The sequence below is a fragment of the Leptopilina heterotoma genome, unplaced genomic scaffold (assembly GCF_015476425.1).
Source record: "Leptopilina heterotoma isolate Lh14 unplaced genomic scaffold, ASM1547642v1 Lhet_285, whole genome shotgun sequence".
NCBI lineage: Eukaryota > Metazoa > Arthropoda > Insecta > Hymenoptera > Figitidae > Leptopilina > Leptopilina heterotoma.
The window spans coordinates 127,480-145,900 of record NW_025110992.1 but is presented as its reverse complement, the minus strand read 5'-3'; the positions used below and the strand labels follow the sequence as shown (position 1 = coordinate 145,900).

The following is an 18,421-nucleotide window of genomic DNA, read 5'->3' as shown; positions in this document are numbered from 1 at the left end:
ATACAATTTTAATGGAATTCCTCGATAAATGTAATTATTCTTAAAAATTATATTAAAATTTATCAGAGAAATTAAATTATTTTAAAAACCTTTGCTACAATTTATTGATTAGAATTTAAGTAATATTTTCAATATTAATAATAATAAATAAAAAATAATATAAAATATATATAATATATATATTTTTAATATTTTTTTTTTCAATTAAATTTCTTCAAAAAATTAAATTATTTTCAAAATAATTTTAATAAAATTCTTCATAGAAATTTAATTAATTTCGAAAATTTGTTAAAATTAAATTATTTTCAATGTCTAATATTTCAAGAAAATTTCATAAAAGAAATCAAATACTTAAAAAGAAATTTTAATAAAATTCGTTCTCGAAAAATGAAATTATTCTTAAAAATTTTATTGAAATACGTCAAGAGAATTCAATTATTAGTTAATAAAATATTTATTTTTGTATTTAAATTTTTAAATAATCGAATTCTCGTAAAATTTTCTAATAAATATTGATTTAAAAATGTATTTCAGTTAAAATATTAGATTATAATTGAATATTGAAAGCGTGGATTTTTAGAAATAAATAATCGAAATGATGAAAATAATTTTTGAAAAAATTACAGTAACAAATTAGCAAGTTTTAATTATTATAGTTGTTGAATTACAAATTTTTAAAAATCCTAATTTCTATGAAAAAATAATAATGATTAAATATTTATTTAAAAATGAAGTTATTGGTGTTTTCGAATAATTTTATCCAATTAGAGAAATTCGTAAATTAATGTAATAGAACATTTTTTTGTGCATCTAATCATTTTGCGAGTGAATCAGAATATTTTTCAGAGTCAGGGAAAAAGTCAAAGTTTTGTCTGGAATTTAGGGAGTTATTTAATTTGGTAAAATATAAATGTGATAACATAAATAATACTTTTTTCAAGTTAATTTTTATACATACATTATACTATATTAATATTAAAATGAAAAATATTTATTCTGGGCGAAAATTTACAACCGGCGCGAATTTGAGCCCGTACCGACTTTGGAATAGTATGGTACTGGCTGGGATCCGTCTGCCAACCGCCCGGCCCGAGATAATACCAGTATACTATTCCAAAAAATGACCTGGCCAGGAGTGTGTTGCCAATCTTCTCTGTGCAGACACTCTACCAGCTGGTCCATCCATCCACTACCGCCTGGCAACCTAAATAATATTATAGTTACATTTTCAATAAATATGAATAAAAAGAATGTAACTTAATTAAAAAATATATATCACTATTTATAATTTATAGTGAAATTTCCATTATTCTGTTTAAAAGAAAAAATATTGTTTTATTTATTTTTATTATATTATTTTTTTAATACAAAAATTTTTTCCAGAGAAAAAATAGACGCAATTTTTATGCAAGTCGAAGAGAATTTCCTTTTACTCCCTGTCGTTTATTGCTATATCTGAAATCACTACTTTTGTGCGTTTAGAATACAAAGTACATATCGTAAGTAACACGGGGCCAAATTGTTATGTTGACGTTTGCTAGTATTCTTTCACGTCTCGGGCTGCAAACACCAACGTAAACAATGGTTGCCTTTAGCATTTTATTGCTTAATATGTTATTTTAATAGTAAGTAAAGGAACGTATTTTTGTAAGTTTGGGAGACTCAAGGTTGGAATGAAAAAGCGAACAAAAAAGTGTAGTTGTTGAACTCTTCTATGCATAAATGATTAAAAAACTTTCCAAATCTTCGCACCTTTAGTAACAAAGTATATTGTTTACATTCCTTGTAAACGGGTTCAAGGCAGTTTTTTTATTTTTTTTATTTAAAGTTACTAACATTTTAAAACGTTAATAATTTTACAATATTTGATCCATAGGTTCTATAAATGGTCAATCGATGCATCTAAAAAAACTGCAAAATCTGAAAATACAAACTAAATTTTAACATATTTCGGAAAATGTTTAATATCCTATAATATATAAAGTTATTTCTCAGTTATTTCCTTCAAATACATATAAACTTACATTGTAAGAAAGTTATTCTAAACAACAACTATTTTAAAGCAATGTTAAATAACTTTCTTAGAATAATTGTTAAGCAATATGCAAAAAAAACATGAGACATAACGAAGTTGAAAGGAACTCTCGTGTAATCGGAATTTGATTTCCCAGAGAAACGAACATAAGTTAAAACCTTAAATTTGAATAGAGCAGTAGGTACGAGGTAGGTACCTAGAATTGAAAATTATTCTAAATAGAATGTATTTTTAGTATTTCATACAAAGGCTCTGTAATGACGCAGGAACATAAGTGCAAACTCGTAAAGGATTTAAGGTTGACTCGCCTTATCCAGGGTCAAGGTCCCTGGGTGGTTCGAGTTTTACCTGCTTTTAATTCAGGTAGAGAAGACTCAGGCATATTCTTAAGATTCTTTTATTCATCCCTTTTTAAAGAAGGGACCGTTGGTCGCAAAGTAAAAGTTTACATACACATAAGGATTCTTGGAATTTTCAACTTTGGAAGGAAATATCATTTTTCAAAGTCTATTTTTCGTGCCTTTGAAATTACATACTCAAAATACTCTTGAAAAATATTTTTTGTAACTACTTATAATTTCCTTTAACACAAACCTAGAAATCTCTAAATGAAACCCTTAAATATAATTTACTAGTACACAAAACTTTTGTCTGGTTTAAAATTTCTTGATTATTATGCAATTGTTACTTTATGTGAAAGTTGTAAAATTAGTGATATTGATTACATCTTGATATTTATAAAATAGAAAAAGCTAATAAATAAGAGAAGGGCTCTGGATGTTTTTCTAACAAAATTTTTTTTGTGCCATTTAGTAAAGTCATATGAAGCGAGAGGGTATATTTACTTGTGTATTAGCGTGTACGCTCCTCACGTAATAGAGTGTAATAGAGCATTATTACGTCAGTGTAATACCACATAATATAGAGGTAATATTCTGTAATAATCAATAATACCCTGTAATAGTTCTGTTATACCCTGTAATACTGGATAATACGCGTAATAGCAGGAAAATTTAGTGTATTAGAGTGTACACCATTTTAATCAGTAATTACCCCCTCGATATGAAGGAACTTTTTTCCCCAAAATGCTAAGGCGCACTAGGCTAAAACGGATAGGAATGGATAGTGTTGGCGACTTCCTTCGTTTGTGATAAATAAACAGATTTGTTAATCCTCGTCGGACCAATTCAATACCTGTAGTTAGTGAAACTAAATGTTGGGCCAGGCTTGCTAAACTGACCATGGAGTGCAACTGTCGCTCTCCTATGTAAATTTCTTATACTAAACGCGTTACACTTTATATTTAACCTTTTTACATTAAACACAAGGCTTTTTTCCTTTATATTTCTTACAAGTAATTTTTCATTCTCCTAATACACTGAGAATCTTTTAATTACAATAATTACTTTATTGCATTTCGATATTTGTAACAAAAAGTAAGAATTTAGGTATAATAGAGGTAATATTGATAGTTCTTATTATAATAAGAAATAGTGTTATTTTTTATCTATTTTTGTAATTTTTAGTGAGCTGAAATTCGTGTATAAAAGAAAGAGTATTATTTGATATTGAAAAATTGGAAATACGAAAATATAATTATAATGTATGTATTATCATCTAATCTTCACCTTTAGTATAAAGTTTTAGAAAATTTTCAAATCTATATTTTAATCTTTCTACTATCTTTTGTAGATAATATAATTATGTGTTTGAAGAAGTATAAAACTTTTGCAACTTATTATAAAAAATACATCAAATATGTATTTTCATAATTAGAATTTTTCCAACTATACCTGGACTATCCCTAAATTCTTATGTTATATTGTACATAATTATCAGCAATAAAGGAAATATTGTTACTAAAAGTTTCTCCGTGTATCAATGTTCATATTTAATTTTTATATTTATCTAGTTTAGTTATGTATTTGCTTCCTCATGGAAAATGCTTCGTAGTCCACGAGGAAGCAAATCTCTTTGCTGATTGCAAGGAGGAATCCGAATCTACATGTAGTGAACATCTGTATTTATAATTAACAACCCCTCATCTTATTGTTTGATATTGTTTTTCATATAATGCATATATACATTGATATATTCAAACTTTAATTTTACTGAGAAAAATTAGAATATTTAAAAAATAGTTAAAGTTTTGAAAGTATAAATTAATAGCCCGTCAAATGTAATTTAAAATTCCATTAAAACTTGATTTCAATGATTCATTAGGTAGAGCAAAGATTATAAATAAAGTTTTTAGTATGAGTCGTTGGTTTATTGTGAATACGTAGAAGTCAATGACTGCTCTATACAATTTTCTTAATGGTTTTATTTTCACAGGCTAGGGCATGTGAAGCCAATCACTGACCTAAGCTCACTCCACGTTAATTGTTAAAGTCCTTTGGGGCTATTTCTCTTTGCTTTCCTTGCTGTTACTCTTTCTTGTATGTTTCTTCTACAATCAAAGCCAGTCTTTTCCTGTGCTCAGACAAACACCTACAGCTGTCGTTGCAATGCTTAGTAAACATATATGTGAATTGGATGTCATTAATCAAGAGGAACGTTTATCGCAAAGAAGCGAAGTACTATCCACGTCTGAATTAATTATATAATAAACGTTACTCAGGTTTCATTGACGTTCAGCGCAACTACATTCGATTTACTATTTTTTATCATCTCTTATTTAACTGCAAGGAGATAAACAAAACATCAATCATTTTCGTACACGTGGCATGGATTCAGGTAAATTTTTTATGTAAATGATATCGTATAGTATTAAAGCTTCACTTTCGGAAAATGACGCTATTGAAAATTTTTACAAATGATATTTTAATAATTTACTTTTGCAAACATTTTTAATCTATATTTGTTTTATTAAAACTTTAATCTTAAGTTACACTAAACCTTCAGGTTTTTTTTGTTTTCAATGAACATTTAAGATGGAAATTCTCAGTACCTATCTGTCAATATCAAAACATTCAGAATTGCCTTAAAAGTTTGATATTAACATTACATTTTTCCTTTTTGTTGAAACCATATGTATATACCTGGTAAAAAGAATGGGATAGAATAGAATTAAAAAAGTTGATTTCATTTAATCCCGAAAATTCTCTCTTTTTTATAATCCCAAATAGAATAGAAATTTGTAAATTTCTCTTAATTTTAATTCACTTGAGAAAAAATATAAATCGAGATTTCTTTTTAATTTAGCATTAACCCTTAAAGTATAGACTGCACTGCAAAAACAAGTATGTCAAAATACATTGTAGTCACTTTTAAAACGTTTAAAACATTTTATTTTTCCATCTTTCATTTTAGAAACCAACGCATTTTGAGATGCTTTTGATGCAGTCTTCTTTTTACAGTGTGTGTATAAGTCGCCTATATGTTTTTTTTATAAATGCGTTACATTTTTAAACAAAACTCGCTCCAGGGTACAAATCACTTAGTGTGTAATATTACATTGGAGATTCGTAATATTAAGGTAATATTACAAAGTAATATTAAAATGAAGTTAAAGAAATTTAAACAAGTTGTTCACTTCATGACCATTTAGCTTCCTCAATATATAAAAATTGCGGTTTTGCAAACTTTTGAAAAACTATGTACAAAAGGGTTCGTCCAGAAGATTTGTTAAAAATAAAATTATATAAATCATTTATAAGTTGTTATATAAATATCTGGTGAAATTTACACTTTCATTTGCCAATTGCTTCTTTTTTGTGATAGAATAATCATTTCAAAATATTAATATTAATATTAAATAAATTATGAAAAAAAATACAAAATGAAAGGCCTCGCCACGCCAGCCACTTTCCTCTCCCAGGCAGTGCCGAATAGAGTACTTTCAGCAAAGGGGGCACCTTTCTTTTAGTTGCAAATTAACACTCAGAAAAACAATATTTGCAATGTTAACAAAATAATTTTGTTGAACATTTTTTGTTCATCTGACTAAAATTTTATTGACCATTTTTAACTAAAATATGATTATTTTGACTCTAATATAAATGTATATTCATTACGAGTACCAAATTTTTTTGTAACACCTACTAAATATTTCATTTAAGCGAACTCAATAGTTCGACAAAAAAATTTAATTCACCAAACCAACAGGTTTCATTGCAAATATATGAAATAAAAGATAAACCAAACAGTTTTTTAAGTAAATAAATTTTTTTGTTATTTTCTTTAAATTTGTTAGTATTCTTTAATATAATATCTATAATAAAATCAAATTACACTTAATAACGAAGCTAAAAATAACACTTTTAAAATTTTATATGTTTTTCTCATGATTGGATTTTTCCCAAAGACAAGAAATAGCTTTTAAATTTAATTTAAAAAGTGTAATTTTTAACTTCCCAGGCGAGAACTGACGCTAGATTCAGGCTTTACGGAACCTTCGTTGAGGCTTGGTCAACATTGATCAAGCCTTGGTGGGACGGCGGAACGAAGGTTGCTTCTAGCTATAATGTAACACTTATTTAAGACTGACGCTCCAGTCTTTGTTGTAGATTGGCGTTCAATGTTCAATCAATGCTGCGGAACCCTATAATGCAGGACTGAAACAAGGCTGCTTCCACTGTTCCAAAATTTACGCCTCTCTCGCGCTCATTCATTATAATATGAATATATGAATTGTATATAATAATAATATTTTAATAATAATTATTATTATTATTATTATTATTATTATTATTATTATTATTATTATAGTAATGAATATTATTGATATTATTTTATTCATGTTATATGCGTCTGTTTGGAAATAAGTTACTATTATAATAATTATATTATTTTCATATAAATAATATATTACTAACAATAAATGTCATTTGAAATAGTAATATTAAAAAAATAATTTTAGTAAAAAAAGACAATTTTTCTGTTAATCGACACATTTTTTTCTCGATTTTTTAGCAGACTTTTTAACATTATTTACAAACATTTTCACAAGTTTTTATTCACAACACACAACACACAATTTTATTATTTTATATAACGCTTAAAACAAAGAATGAAAAATATTCGCTCGCATGTGGGATCGAACTCACGCACCCCGTCCCTAACGCATACCGGAAGTCCTAAACGCACGCATTTAAACCGCTCGGCCACAGAAGGCTGGAAGGCACCTCGCCTAATCTACTATTTCAATGCCAGCGCAGTATATTCTGTATATACGGCGCGTCACTCAATATTTGTTCAGCATGGGACACCAATGTTCGTCCCATGCTCGATTAAAGACTCGGTCAATCTTGATACAATATTCACTTTCTTTATTACCGTGTGCACTGAACAATATTAAATATAAATATTTATAAATTATTTATTATTAAAATATTTTTATGATAATTTTATAAGTTAAATTATATATATTATTTTTTTTTCTTGTACAGTGTCAAATTATTATTTTCAAAGTTTAAGAGTTTCGTTTATCTGAAAAATTATTAGTGAAAAAAATGTTCATTAGGTAATAATAAATATTTATGCTTAGTAGTTTTACACTAGGATTAACTGTTTAGTAAATATTATCAAAAAAACTATTTTTTGTGAAACGCGCGCGACTAAACACAAATAACCTTGAAACTCCAGCATTACCAACTCAACACATACGTTAAACTCTTGAGTTGGCAATGTTAAAGTCTCAAGGTTATTTGTGTTTAATCGCACGCGTTTGACAAAAAATAGTTTTTTGATAATACATATTTACTAAACAGTTATTCCTAGTGTAAAACTACTAGGCATAAATATTTATTACACCCTAATGAACATATTTTTTCACTAAAAATTTTTCAGACAAACGAAACTCTTGAACTTTGAAAACAATTATTTGACACTGTGCAAGAAAAAAATAATAATGTATAATTTAACTTTATTTATATAAATCTTATATAATTAATAATAATAATTATTATTATTATTATTATTATAAAAAAAATAATATTTAATATTTATTTTTAATTTAATATTTTTTTATACCTAATAATAATTATTATTATTATTATTATTAATAAATTAATAATTAAAAAAGAATAATATACACTAAATAAATATTAATATTTATTTACCAATTGATATCTTAATAATAATAATTAATAATAATTTTTAAATAGTATACAAAATTATCATAAAAAATATTTTAATATTAATTAATTTATAAATATTTATATTTAATATTTTTAAGTGCACACTGTCAAGATTGATTCAGGCTTGAATAAAGATCAGATGTTTGAGCTTCACTCACGAAGATTGACCGAGTCTTGAATCGAGCATGGAACGAACATTGGTGTCCAATGCTGAATCAACATTGAGTGACAGTGGTATAAAGACTGCTTCAACACTGGGTTACCCAGGCTGGGCGTTCAAGGCTCAATAAATCTTCAATCCATCGTCAGCATTGGTCTTTCGCGCCTGGGTTGTTATTAAAAAACTTGTTATTAAAAGAAATTTGATTTTATTAATAATAAACTTAGTTCATAATTAAAAATTTGGAAAAATGCTAACTAATTTTTTGAATATAACAAGAAAATTATATTAATTTAATTTTGTTATTAATTAATTTATTATATTATATCGACGGTTTAGAGTGCAAACCTGCTAACTCACATTTATGAAATTTTTCAGGAGAGTCAAAAAACTATTCAAAAGAATTTTTAGGTTATATTCTTATAGAACAAAACTTTCAGTATATTTGTTTTATTAACAGAACAACACAATGCTACTTAATAATAAAAAGTACTTCCTTTTGAAATATATTTTAATTGATATCTCTTACACTCAAAGTATAGACACATTTCAATACAATACAATATATTATGTGGAGTTATAGCAGTGCAATTTGACAGGTATGGAGTTAGCTGTTTTACTCACAACACTTTTTTTTAGCAATTTAGAGACATAATTTCGTCAAACTGTTTTACTTGGCTGATGTATCACCTCTTTATCTATCAAATACAAAAAGAATCTCAAATTTGATAAAAAGTGGAGTTAGCAGGTTTGCACTCTAAACCGTCGATATATATATATATATATATATATATATATATATATATAGGTATATTTTTTCTTTTGTTATATTTATTTATTTATTTAATTTTGTATGTGAGTTTTGGTGATATCTTATATAGATGTCACTTAAATATTTATTAACTTGTAACAAAAAAGAAAGGTGCCCCTTAGCCCTCTTTGCTGAAAGCGAACGATGCTTCCTTGTCGCAATCGAACTGATTTGCTGGCAACATAAACAATGTCTGATTTTGGCCCCTTGTTGCTTAATATACACGGAAAGAAAGTTATTATCAAATTTTATAAAAGTATTTTACAAGTGTTGGACGAAATGCGGCAGAGGTAAATTTTTATATCAGAAGTACAAAGCGTTAAAAAAATTATATGATATTTAGTAAATCAAAAACTTTCAACAACTTTTAATGTAACTTTACTACATTTTAAATAAGATTTTTTAAAGTTTAGTATTTCTGATATCAAAATTTACCTTTGTCGCATTTTGTCCTATACACTTGTAAAATACTTTCATAAAATTTGATAATAACTTTCTTTCCGTGTACTATAACTCCTTGCTATCTGAAATTGACACTTTTGTGTCTTTGGAATAAGAAAAATCGTAAGTAAGACAGGGCGAATACGGTCAAATTGGTTACCGTCTCAAAAAAAATTTAGCCAATATTTTCAATTTTCGCACTCTCATCTATACGAACTGGATGAAAATTTGCCTGTTTAATGTTTATGACAGCATTTTTTTGAAAAAAATTATAGTCAGACCTTGGCCTGTAACTTTCATTTTCTTTATGAGCAGGGGGTCGACAAGACGACATTAAATATTAATTAGGATAAGTGAAAATTTCGACAAATTATTTTTCAGGTAAAATAAAAAACATGATAAAAAATCTATTGATTTTGTTATCATGTTTTTTATTTCGAAATTTTGCTTTAAAAGTTAAATTTGAAATAATTAATACAATTTTTGTTCTTTTATATATATATATAAAAGAACAAAAATTTATATTTTCGAAATATAGGTATGGATAAAATGTGAAAAATTTTTGTTTGATGGTTTATGTTGTGCCCAGGTGTAAAGTTGATTGTTGAAAATTTACACGCCCAAGACCAGGGGAGACTTCCTTCAATGTTTAAAAAGCAGCTGTTCTGGAAAATATTGCTGGCAATATCAATTTAAGAAAGTCAATTTTTAGTCATATTTCATTTTTCAATCTTTAAAATTTTCTCCCCTAAAACTTGTCTGAAAAATTTTTTAAAACCTATATAAAAACTTGAAAATATCGAGTTTTTCTATATTTCTGTTTTAGTAGAATATTAAGATATGTGTATAAATAACTTGCATTGAAAAATAAAATATTAAAATATTAAGGGTGTAATTAAAGAAATGAAATGAATTATATTATATTGTTAATTAATGAAATGTTGAGACTTGGAGAACTTAAATAAAATGTATAGTATATTAAAATGAAAATTTTTTTTGACATACAGGTAGCGTGAAAAGCCTGACTCGCGACAGTAGTGTGTCAGCACAAGGAGGAGTTGGCGCCGGTGGAGGTGCCGCCATTGGGTACAAACCAGTTGTCCCTCGGGAACTGGCCCAAGACTTATCTAGACCTGCTCGTCTTGATGTTCTTCTGGATATGCCGCCAGCTTCACGTGAAACTCAAATACACCACAGTTGGAATGCCGATGACCGTAGTTTGAATATTTTTGTTAAAGTGAGTTTATCTCGAAACCAATATTTGCAGTTTAACATATTTCAAGTAATAATCAGTTGAGCTGAGAGGAAAATAGATGAAAGGCAGAAATAAGAAATATATTTATTTTGCAGGATGATGACAAGTTAACCTTCCATAGACACCCAGTGGCACAAAGTACAGACTGCATTCGGGGGAAAGTCGGTTACACGAAGGGAATGCATGTGTGGGAGCTACACTGGAGTACAAGGCAACGTGGAACTCATGCAGTTGTCGGCGTCGCCACGGCAGACGCACCTCTTCATAGCGTCGGTTATCAAAGTCTCGTTGGAAACAATGAACTGAGTTGGGGATGGGATCTTGGTAGAAATAAACTCTATCATGATTCCAAAAATAATAATGGGATCACATATCCCGCTCTTCTCAAACCTGACGAATCTTTCATTGTTCCAGATAAATTTTTAGGTAAACACCTAAAAACTTTTTAAACACCTTTAAAAGTTCAAAAATGGCGCTTTTGGATAGCAGACTATCGGGAATAAGTCAAATGACTTATTCTCTTGTTCGACATGTATATAAAAATGTCAAAAAACTTGGAAAATAACGCATGGGACTATGCATCGTTTTCATACGGTCTAACAAAATTAATGGCTTTATATATACACAGGAAAAAGTAAATCTCAATTTAAGATCAGTCTTAAATTCAGCACTGTCAACTACAATGTTAAATCATTTAAAATTCATTGCGTAAATTCAGTATTGCCTGCCTTAAAAATGTTGCATCTTAATTTTAGACTGCCTTGCTGCCTTAAAAAAAGACTTCCTTTTCACTGTGTCCTGCCGTGTACCTATTATTATTATTATTATTTGATTAACTTAGTTTCGGGTCCACACGAAACTAAATTAAACGTAAATTTTTAATTTAGTTTCGTTTCAAAATCGGTCTCTGATTATTACAGATTATTAATAAATAAATCACTGTACATCATACGCTTTAAAATCTATTTATTAGTTATTTTTGTGCTTATAAAGCAGAAATGAAGTCAGCAAAAAGTCAGGAAATTTTATTCCCAATCCTTGCTGGACACTCTGAATATATTAATAATCGTTGTATTCCGGTAACCTGTTTGCAGTTTCAAGTTAGTTGTTGTTTACTTTTTTGTTTCTTAACTTTTTTAATAATTTTTCTTTTTAAATATTTTTAATTTTAAAATTAATGTACTGAAAATCATTGAATTCTTGTAAAGTATTTATAAAAAAATTTGAAAATAATTGAATTCTTCATAAAATTTAATTACTTTTAATCATTGTAATAAAATTCTTTAGTCAATTTATAAATTATAAAAATCTTCGTAAAAAATTCAATTATTTTTATATATAAATAATAAAATTCTTATCAGGATTTTACTTATTTTCAATACAATTTTAATTAATTTCTTCGAAAATTTCAATTATATTTAAAAATGTTGTAAAAATTCACCGAAAAAATGCAATTATTTAAAAAATAATTAAATTTTTCACATGCGTTCAATTATTTAAAAATAATTAAATTTGCGCTGGAATTAAATTCTTTCAAATACAATTTTAATTGAATTTCAGGGAAAATTAAATTACTTTAAACATTTTTTTTTAAATTCATCGAAAGAATTTAATAATATCAATAAATAGTAAATTTTTCATTGCCTTGAAAGAAATTTATACAACAATAGTACAATTATTACAGGCGATTGCAATAATTTGTAAAACGAATTTTCAGTGGTTCTCGATATGGACGAGGGAACTCTAGCATTCGTAGTTGATGGTCAGTACCTTGGAGTAGCATTTAGAGGACTGAAGGGCAGAAAATTGCACCCTATTGTTTCCGCAGTATGGGGACACTGTGAAATTACTATGAAGTATATTGGAGGCCTTGATCGTTAGTATTCTTAAACTGTTTTATTATATCTTCTTTTCAATTACATTGAAGTAAAAATTTTAATATTTTAATAAAAGAAAAATTGATTCTTTGACAGAAATGTGGATTTCACTTTATTATTAAATTTCACTTTTAGAATTTAAATTTATTATATTTTTGATAATAATATTTAAGAAAATAAAATTAATCAAGCTTAAAAAATTAAAAAATTCATTAACAATTTAGAAAAATTTGTAATTAATAATATTTTAAAATTTGTTCACAGCTGAGCCATTGCCATTGATGGATCTTTGCCGTCGTGTGATCCGACAACGAATCGGCAAACATCTAATAGAAGAGAAAGTGGACGAATTGAGCCTGCCACTCTCTATGAAGACTTATCTTTTGTATCGAGACAGGAGGTAACCACCGAGTGGCAAAATTTGAGATACCAGAAAATCGGCGATCTCAAAACTAACAACTCTTAAGACACGATATCGTTATCACTACAACGCACAGAGATCCCGCCGAACCCCTCGCTTGCCACCGAGAAAAGTCCACCGATAGCCGCGTGTCAATCTTCGTCATCTCAATGATTTTCGTAGCAGAGTAATATCATTATTACGCCCCATAAAAACGATGCTTCTACGGAATCCTAATCTAGGAATAATTATTAGCTAATATTTGTTGTTTTATGTTGTCGACGCGATCAAAATCGCAGAGTTTTTATTCCTTGTTATGATTTAGCCGAGAATTGCGATTTGGATATCTCTAGCATCGGCAAGCATACCTTTGTTTCTTTCCCACTTTGTTTGAGCTTTGTGTATAATCGAGAGAAGAGCGCAAAAATATATGAGAGGACGATTTAAAAAGACAGAAAAGAAACTTTAGTTTCAAGAAACTAAAGAAAAGAATAAGTTTGAAGAAAAGAGAAAGAAGAATTTTAAATAGGATTTAGAGAAAGGGAAATTTTTTGAACAAAAAAGAATTATAAAAAGGAGAAGAGACTTGAAAAAGAGGAGACTGGACGATTTCGTTATAGAAAATAACTTTTTTCTGAGAAATTTTCTTGACGAAGACACGCGGCATTCCCTTGTAGAACTTCAAGGTTGGCCAGTAAACAATTTAGACGTAGTCGAGCCTGAAGACTGCATTTTTCTTTGGAGTTTTTTTTCAATTGAATTGTCGAAAGTCGATATCGGGCTCGCTGTATTCCGGCATTGCGAGGAGGAATTCACCAAACAATAAGAAGACAAGAGACATTGAAAATTTAGCCAAAGATGGTGAACACAAACTTCATCATCATTATTATCATTTTCATCATTGAGGGAAGAGGATTTCATTATTACCAATTATTAAGCAGAAGAAGACGAAAAAATGAAAAAATAAGAAAAAGTGTGTACAGTGAAGATAAAATGCCAGCTGAATAGCCACCTTCCAATAGACTCGTTTTTCAAGTATTTTCTAAGCATGCTAGGTCTTACAAAGTATAGTGGTTTAATCAAGAAAACGTAAGTTTGTATGTGTGTGTATGTGTAAGAAAGATATATATATATATAGCAATGTTATATTGCTGTATATATAGCAAGAGTTATGCGCATGCGAGAGAAGAGAATCGTACGGCGTTTTTTGAATCGTACGGCGATTCAAAAAAGGGAGAAATAAGAGAAACGCGACTAGATTCAATTTTTGGTAAAGCGAAAAATGTGAATGAAAAAAGGCATTGTTTTGTCGCGTCTTCCAAAATTACACCAGCTGCCAGTGTTTAATTCACGCTTCCCTTTATTTTGCTTTTTTTTACAAAAAACACTATTCCTCCAAGTCGCTAGTCTTTTAACGCACCATCTCTTTACGCAAAAACGCGCATTTTTCATTGGCATTTTTCTATGGATGTGTGAATATTCCCCAAATTTTTTGCAGATAATGAAATTGAAAAATTTGGTACCCGTTATTTTATGCTCAAAAATATAGTTGTTTCACCAATTTTAAGAAATTTCAGAAAAATTACCTCGTTTCTTGTTAGTAGTAAATTTACAAAAATATTCTTAATTTATGTTATCATGAATGATATAACATTTGGAGGTTATTCCACTATGAATATGAATATTTTTGAGAAAGAATGCAGAAATATTAAATAAAATAACCCTACTTTTAGGCAAAGTGGAATTTATGGAGAATGTCCACAAATCTCTTTTTCTAAAGGAATTCTTAGAACTAGATTGTGAGAAATTTACTTAGACGAGCCTAAAGACAAAAAGAAGCAAAAAAACGTTCTATAGCACTCGTAGATATTTGCGCATCTTTAATAAAAGCATAAACCCTAATTTTTTACAATATCCGGACACGAGTCATGTTCCGATTTATTGAAGACAGGACAAATAGATTTAGAACGTTGTACATATTATTATTGATAAATATTAATAATAATAATAACAATAATAATAAAAATAATAATTATAATAATAATAATAATGATAACGATAATGATAATAATATTATTATTATATTAATTAATAGTTTAATCGATTAAGCAATTATCGTGTTAGTCTGCATAATGTGGATCCGTTTTAAACGGTTCGATCGACTTTTTTTGCAGTTTAAAAAGACGAGTCTTCATTTTCTTGTGACATTGAATGTCTCTCGAAGATTTCAATCTCTCGCATAATTTTTTATTTTAATAAGGACAAGAGAAAGTAAGATTCAAGTACATAAAATAAAAAGAAATTGAGACTTTTTAATTCGTGCCTCTCAGTCTCTCTCTTGTCTCGCGCAATCCTTTTCCCTTCAAGTCATTAGATAGCTCTATTTGCGACGACTGAACTCTTCTACATCTACCAATTGTTCGATTATGAAGCTTCCCAGTGCTTCGACCGCGATTTTTGTTTTCGAAACTAAATGATTTTTGTCAAAATGACAAAATGTGCAATCGAAATTATCGTTCTGTTACGCTCGTTTTTTATTCTAGTTTTTAAAAATTTCTCCAGAATTTGAATCTATCGATTGGAATAATCACGATTGTCGAATCATCAATTTTCTGATGAATCATAAATTTTCATCACTGAATGAAAATTTTGTATTTTCTGATGTATAATCTGAAATAATTTCTCTATCGATTAATTCGTGCTGGAAGTTTTATTAGAAATAAAAACATCATGTTTGATAAAAATATCAATTGATTATCTGTTCCAAGTTAAACTGATCATATGGTTTCTCAACTTCACAAATGTTTTTTGTTTGCGAGAACAGTGCCATTATCGGTCGAACCGAGGATGCGTGGAATCTCAAAACTTACGCAATGGAGTGCGATAAAGTAATTTCGACTCAAAAGCGGATAAGGCCAGTGTTTCTGGGACGTGTAAATAGTAATACTTTTTGTAATAATACATAATCGCATACTATTGAGACTCAAAATTATAAGAAAAAGAATTTATTCAGATAATCCTACAAATTTTAAATTTATTCATTATCGACAAGTTTTCCTTGAAAGTTTACTGGAAAATTTAAGAAATACCTATCAATTTAATTTTTAAGACTTGCTTTTGGTTAAAAAAATAAAATTCAACGAAGATTTGCGAAATTGTTGATAATTTCTTTAGTTATAGATTTGCATCTCGAGTTCCTTAAATTTTCTTATTTAATTCTTTGAATCGAGTTTATTTAAACCGATTTCTTGAAATGAAGTATTCTTTAAACTGAATTTCTTGTGTTTCTTTAATGAAAGGAATGTATATTATTTTTAAAAATAAAACAATAAAATTTCGTTATAGTTTTTATCAGTTTGCTTTTTAGATTTGAAGAACATTTTTTAATCGCTGTTATGCTTTTGATGGAACTGATTTACGAAAATCAGTTGCGATGATTCCACAGAGGTGAAATTTGTTCAAGTCGATACGTTTTAAGTATCTTTAAACTTTCTTGTGATGTATGTGATTGTATAAGTTTTTGTTCAGATTTTAATTTTCAGTATTGTCGCGTCTATGCAGAAGAGGGTGATCTAAAAGATCGTTTTTTCATTCTAAGCTTTATGTTTTTTTCCTTTTAAGTTTTTTTTTCTTTTTGTTTTTAATACCGTAAAATAAATGTTAACATCCGGCAAATATGTAGGACGAATATCTGGAATGCTTTGTCAGGAATTTCGGCAAATGCGTCTTTTCTCCTATGTAGCTGTGATGCCTTGAGAAATGAGTCTAATTTTTATTTATATTGCGATTATCATAGGTGATTAACTGTGTGAATGGGAGAGATTTGAAATTGTGCGAGCTTTGGCTTTTAGCGACTCGAAAAGTCTTTTCCCCATTTTTACTCATTAGTTTTAGTTAAGTGCATCTCTTTTAACGAAATTTACGTCTTACATCTTTTATATTTATCTTATTAAGAGAACATTATTCATTTGAACACACATCAAGATTTGGTGGAAAAATTTTTAAGAAAAGTGTTTTTTAAAGTCTTGAACTAAAAAATTTGAATTTTTAAACAAATTGTTTAGAGAAGAGTAAAGGAATAATTTTATAAAATCCTGAGGGGAAATAATTGTTCGACTCGTTAATTGCAGTTTTTAGTCTGCCGTGTATGTATTTTTTGTCACTTTTGTGTTAAGCCTGGACTATTGCAACGAGCGATCTCACGTCTATTATTTAAGTTTACAAGTTAGCTTGGTATTGCTGTATAGCGACAGGTAATGTGGAGTTTATAAATATATAATGCCTTAATGTTAACGATAATAATGATAGTGTTCTATTAGTTTACATTCTTAAAGAAAAGATGAGGGACTAAGGACAAGATTTACACTACTTGATTGAGTTATTCTTAATATGTCTCCGTTCTGTTCGTCATTTGGTATTTTTGTATATACACAATGAAAAAGCAAAATGTATAATTACAAGTATCTTGAAACTTTGTGAAACGAGCCGAGCGTAGGACCGACTGCTGTCTGAAATAGTTCAGGCTGGATGGATGTCAATGTTTGTAGCGGGTAAACAAAAGGCAACACGCAGCGTATTGTAATTAAAATTGAAAACCATTAACAACTTTGACTTTCATTCACAAAACATCCTGTTTCTTCTTTTACTTCATAATTTCAAAGATTTTTTATTTTTCACAAAATGGGGACTGATTCGATAAAAATAATACTTGAAATGGATATCGTTTACGTTACAATTTTAGATTGTTGTGGTTTCGATTTTTGTGACTAGTGATTACGAGATTTGTGGAAGATGTTTGCTTTTAATTTCAAGTTAACATTTCTTATTCATGAACCCGATTTAAAAATTTCAATTTCTTACCAAATTAAGATGAATTAATTGACCTATGCAAATCTTAAGGGGGGTGGGGTAAGGTTAATTCGGTGATAAAATTCATATTTTTAAGAATTTTTTTGTGATGTAGAGAGAGTTAATTTATTTTATCAATTTTCATATTATACTACAACATTTGAACAACAATTTTCCAAAATTTGTATGTCAAAATACAGTCAGGTCCCCATACTGTTAGATTCCAAACTGTTATGTCCTCAGTAGTGTTATGTTTTTGCATAACCTCCAAATTTAGAAGTGTTAGGTGACGCGTGTGTTAGTGACGTCACGTTACGTCACCAATTTTCAGGGCCGTATTCTTAAGCCCAAAGAAAAGGGGACATATACTTCTAGGCCAAACTTGAGGTGTATATATTTACGTTCCTGAAAGGTGCGCAGTAGACATACTTTGAGCACATAACAGAGCTGAGTCAGGAGGAGTGGGAAATTTCTGGAAATGTAACAGTATGGGGACCCGACTGTACACTGAAAC

At 28.5% G+C, this 18,421-nt stretch overlaps 1 protein-coding gene across 1 annotated transcript in view; it reads left to right on the top strand.

The window, feature by feature from the left end:
* Positions 1 to 17,664, top strand: part of LOC122504199 (protein gustavus) — a 101,026-nt gene extending 83,362 nt beyond the window's left edge. The window contains exons 3-6 of the mRNA XM_043615140.1: positions 10,535 to 10,764; positions 10,878 to 11,208; positions 12,500 to 12,658; positions 12,924 to 17,664. Coding sequence (XP_043471075.1) covers positions 10,535 to 10,764; positions 10,878 to 11,208; positions 12,500 to 12,658; positions 12,924 to 13,063 — 860 coding nt within the window. The 3' untranslated portion in view covers positions 13,064 to 17,664. The remainder of the gene's footprint in view (positions 1 to 10,534; positions 10,765 to 10,877; positions 11,209 to 12,499; positions 12,659 to 12,923) is intronic.
* The last annotated feature ends 757 nt before the right edge of the window (positions 17,665 to 18,421 follow it).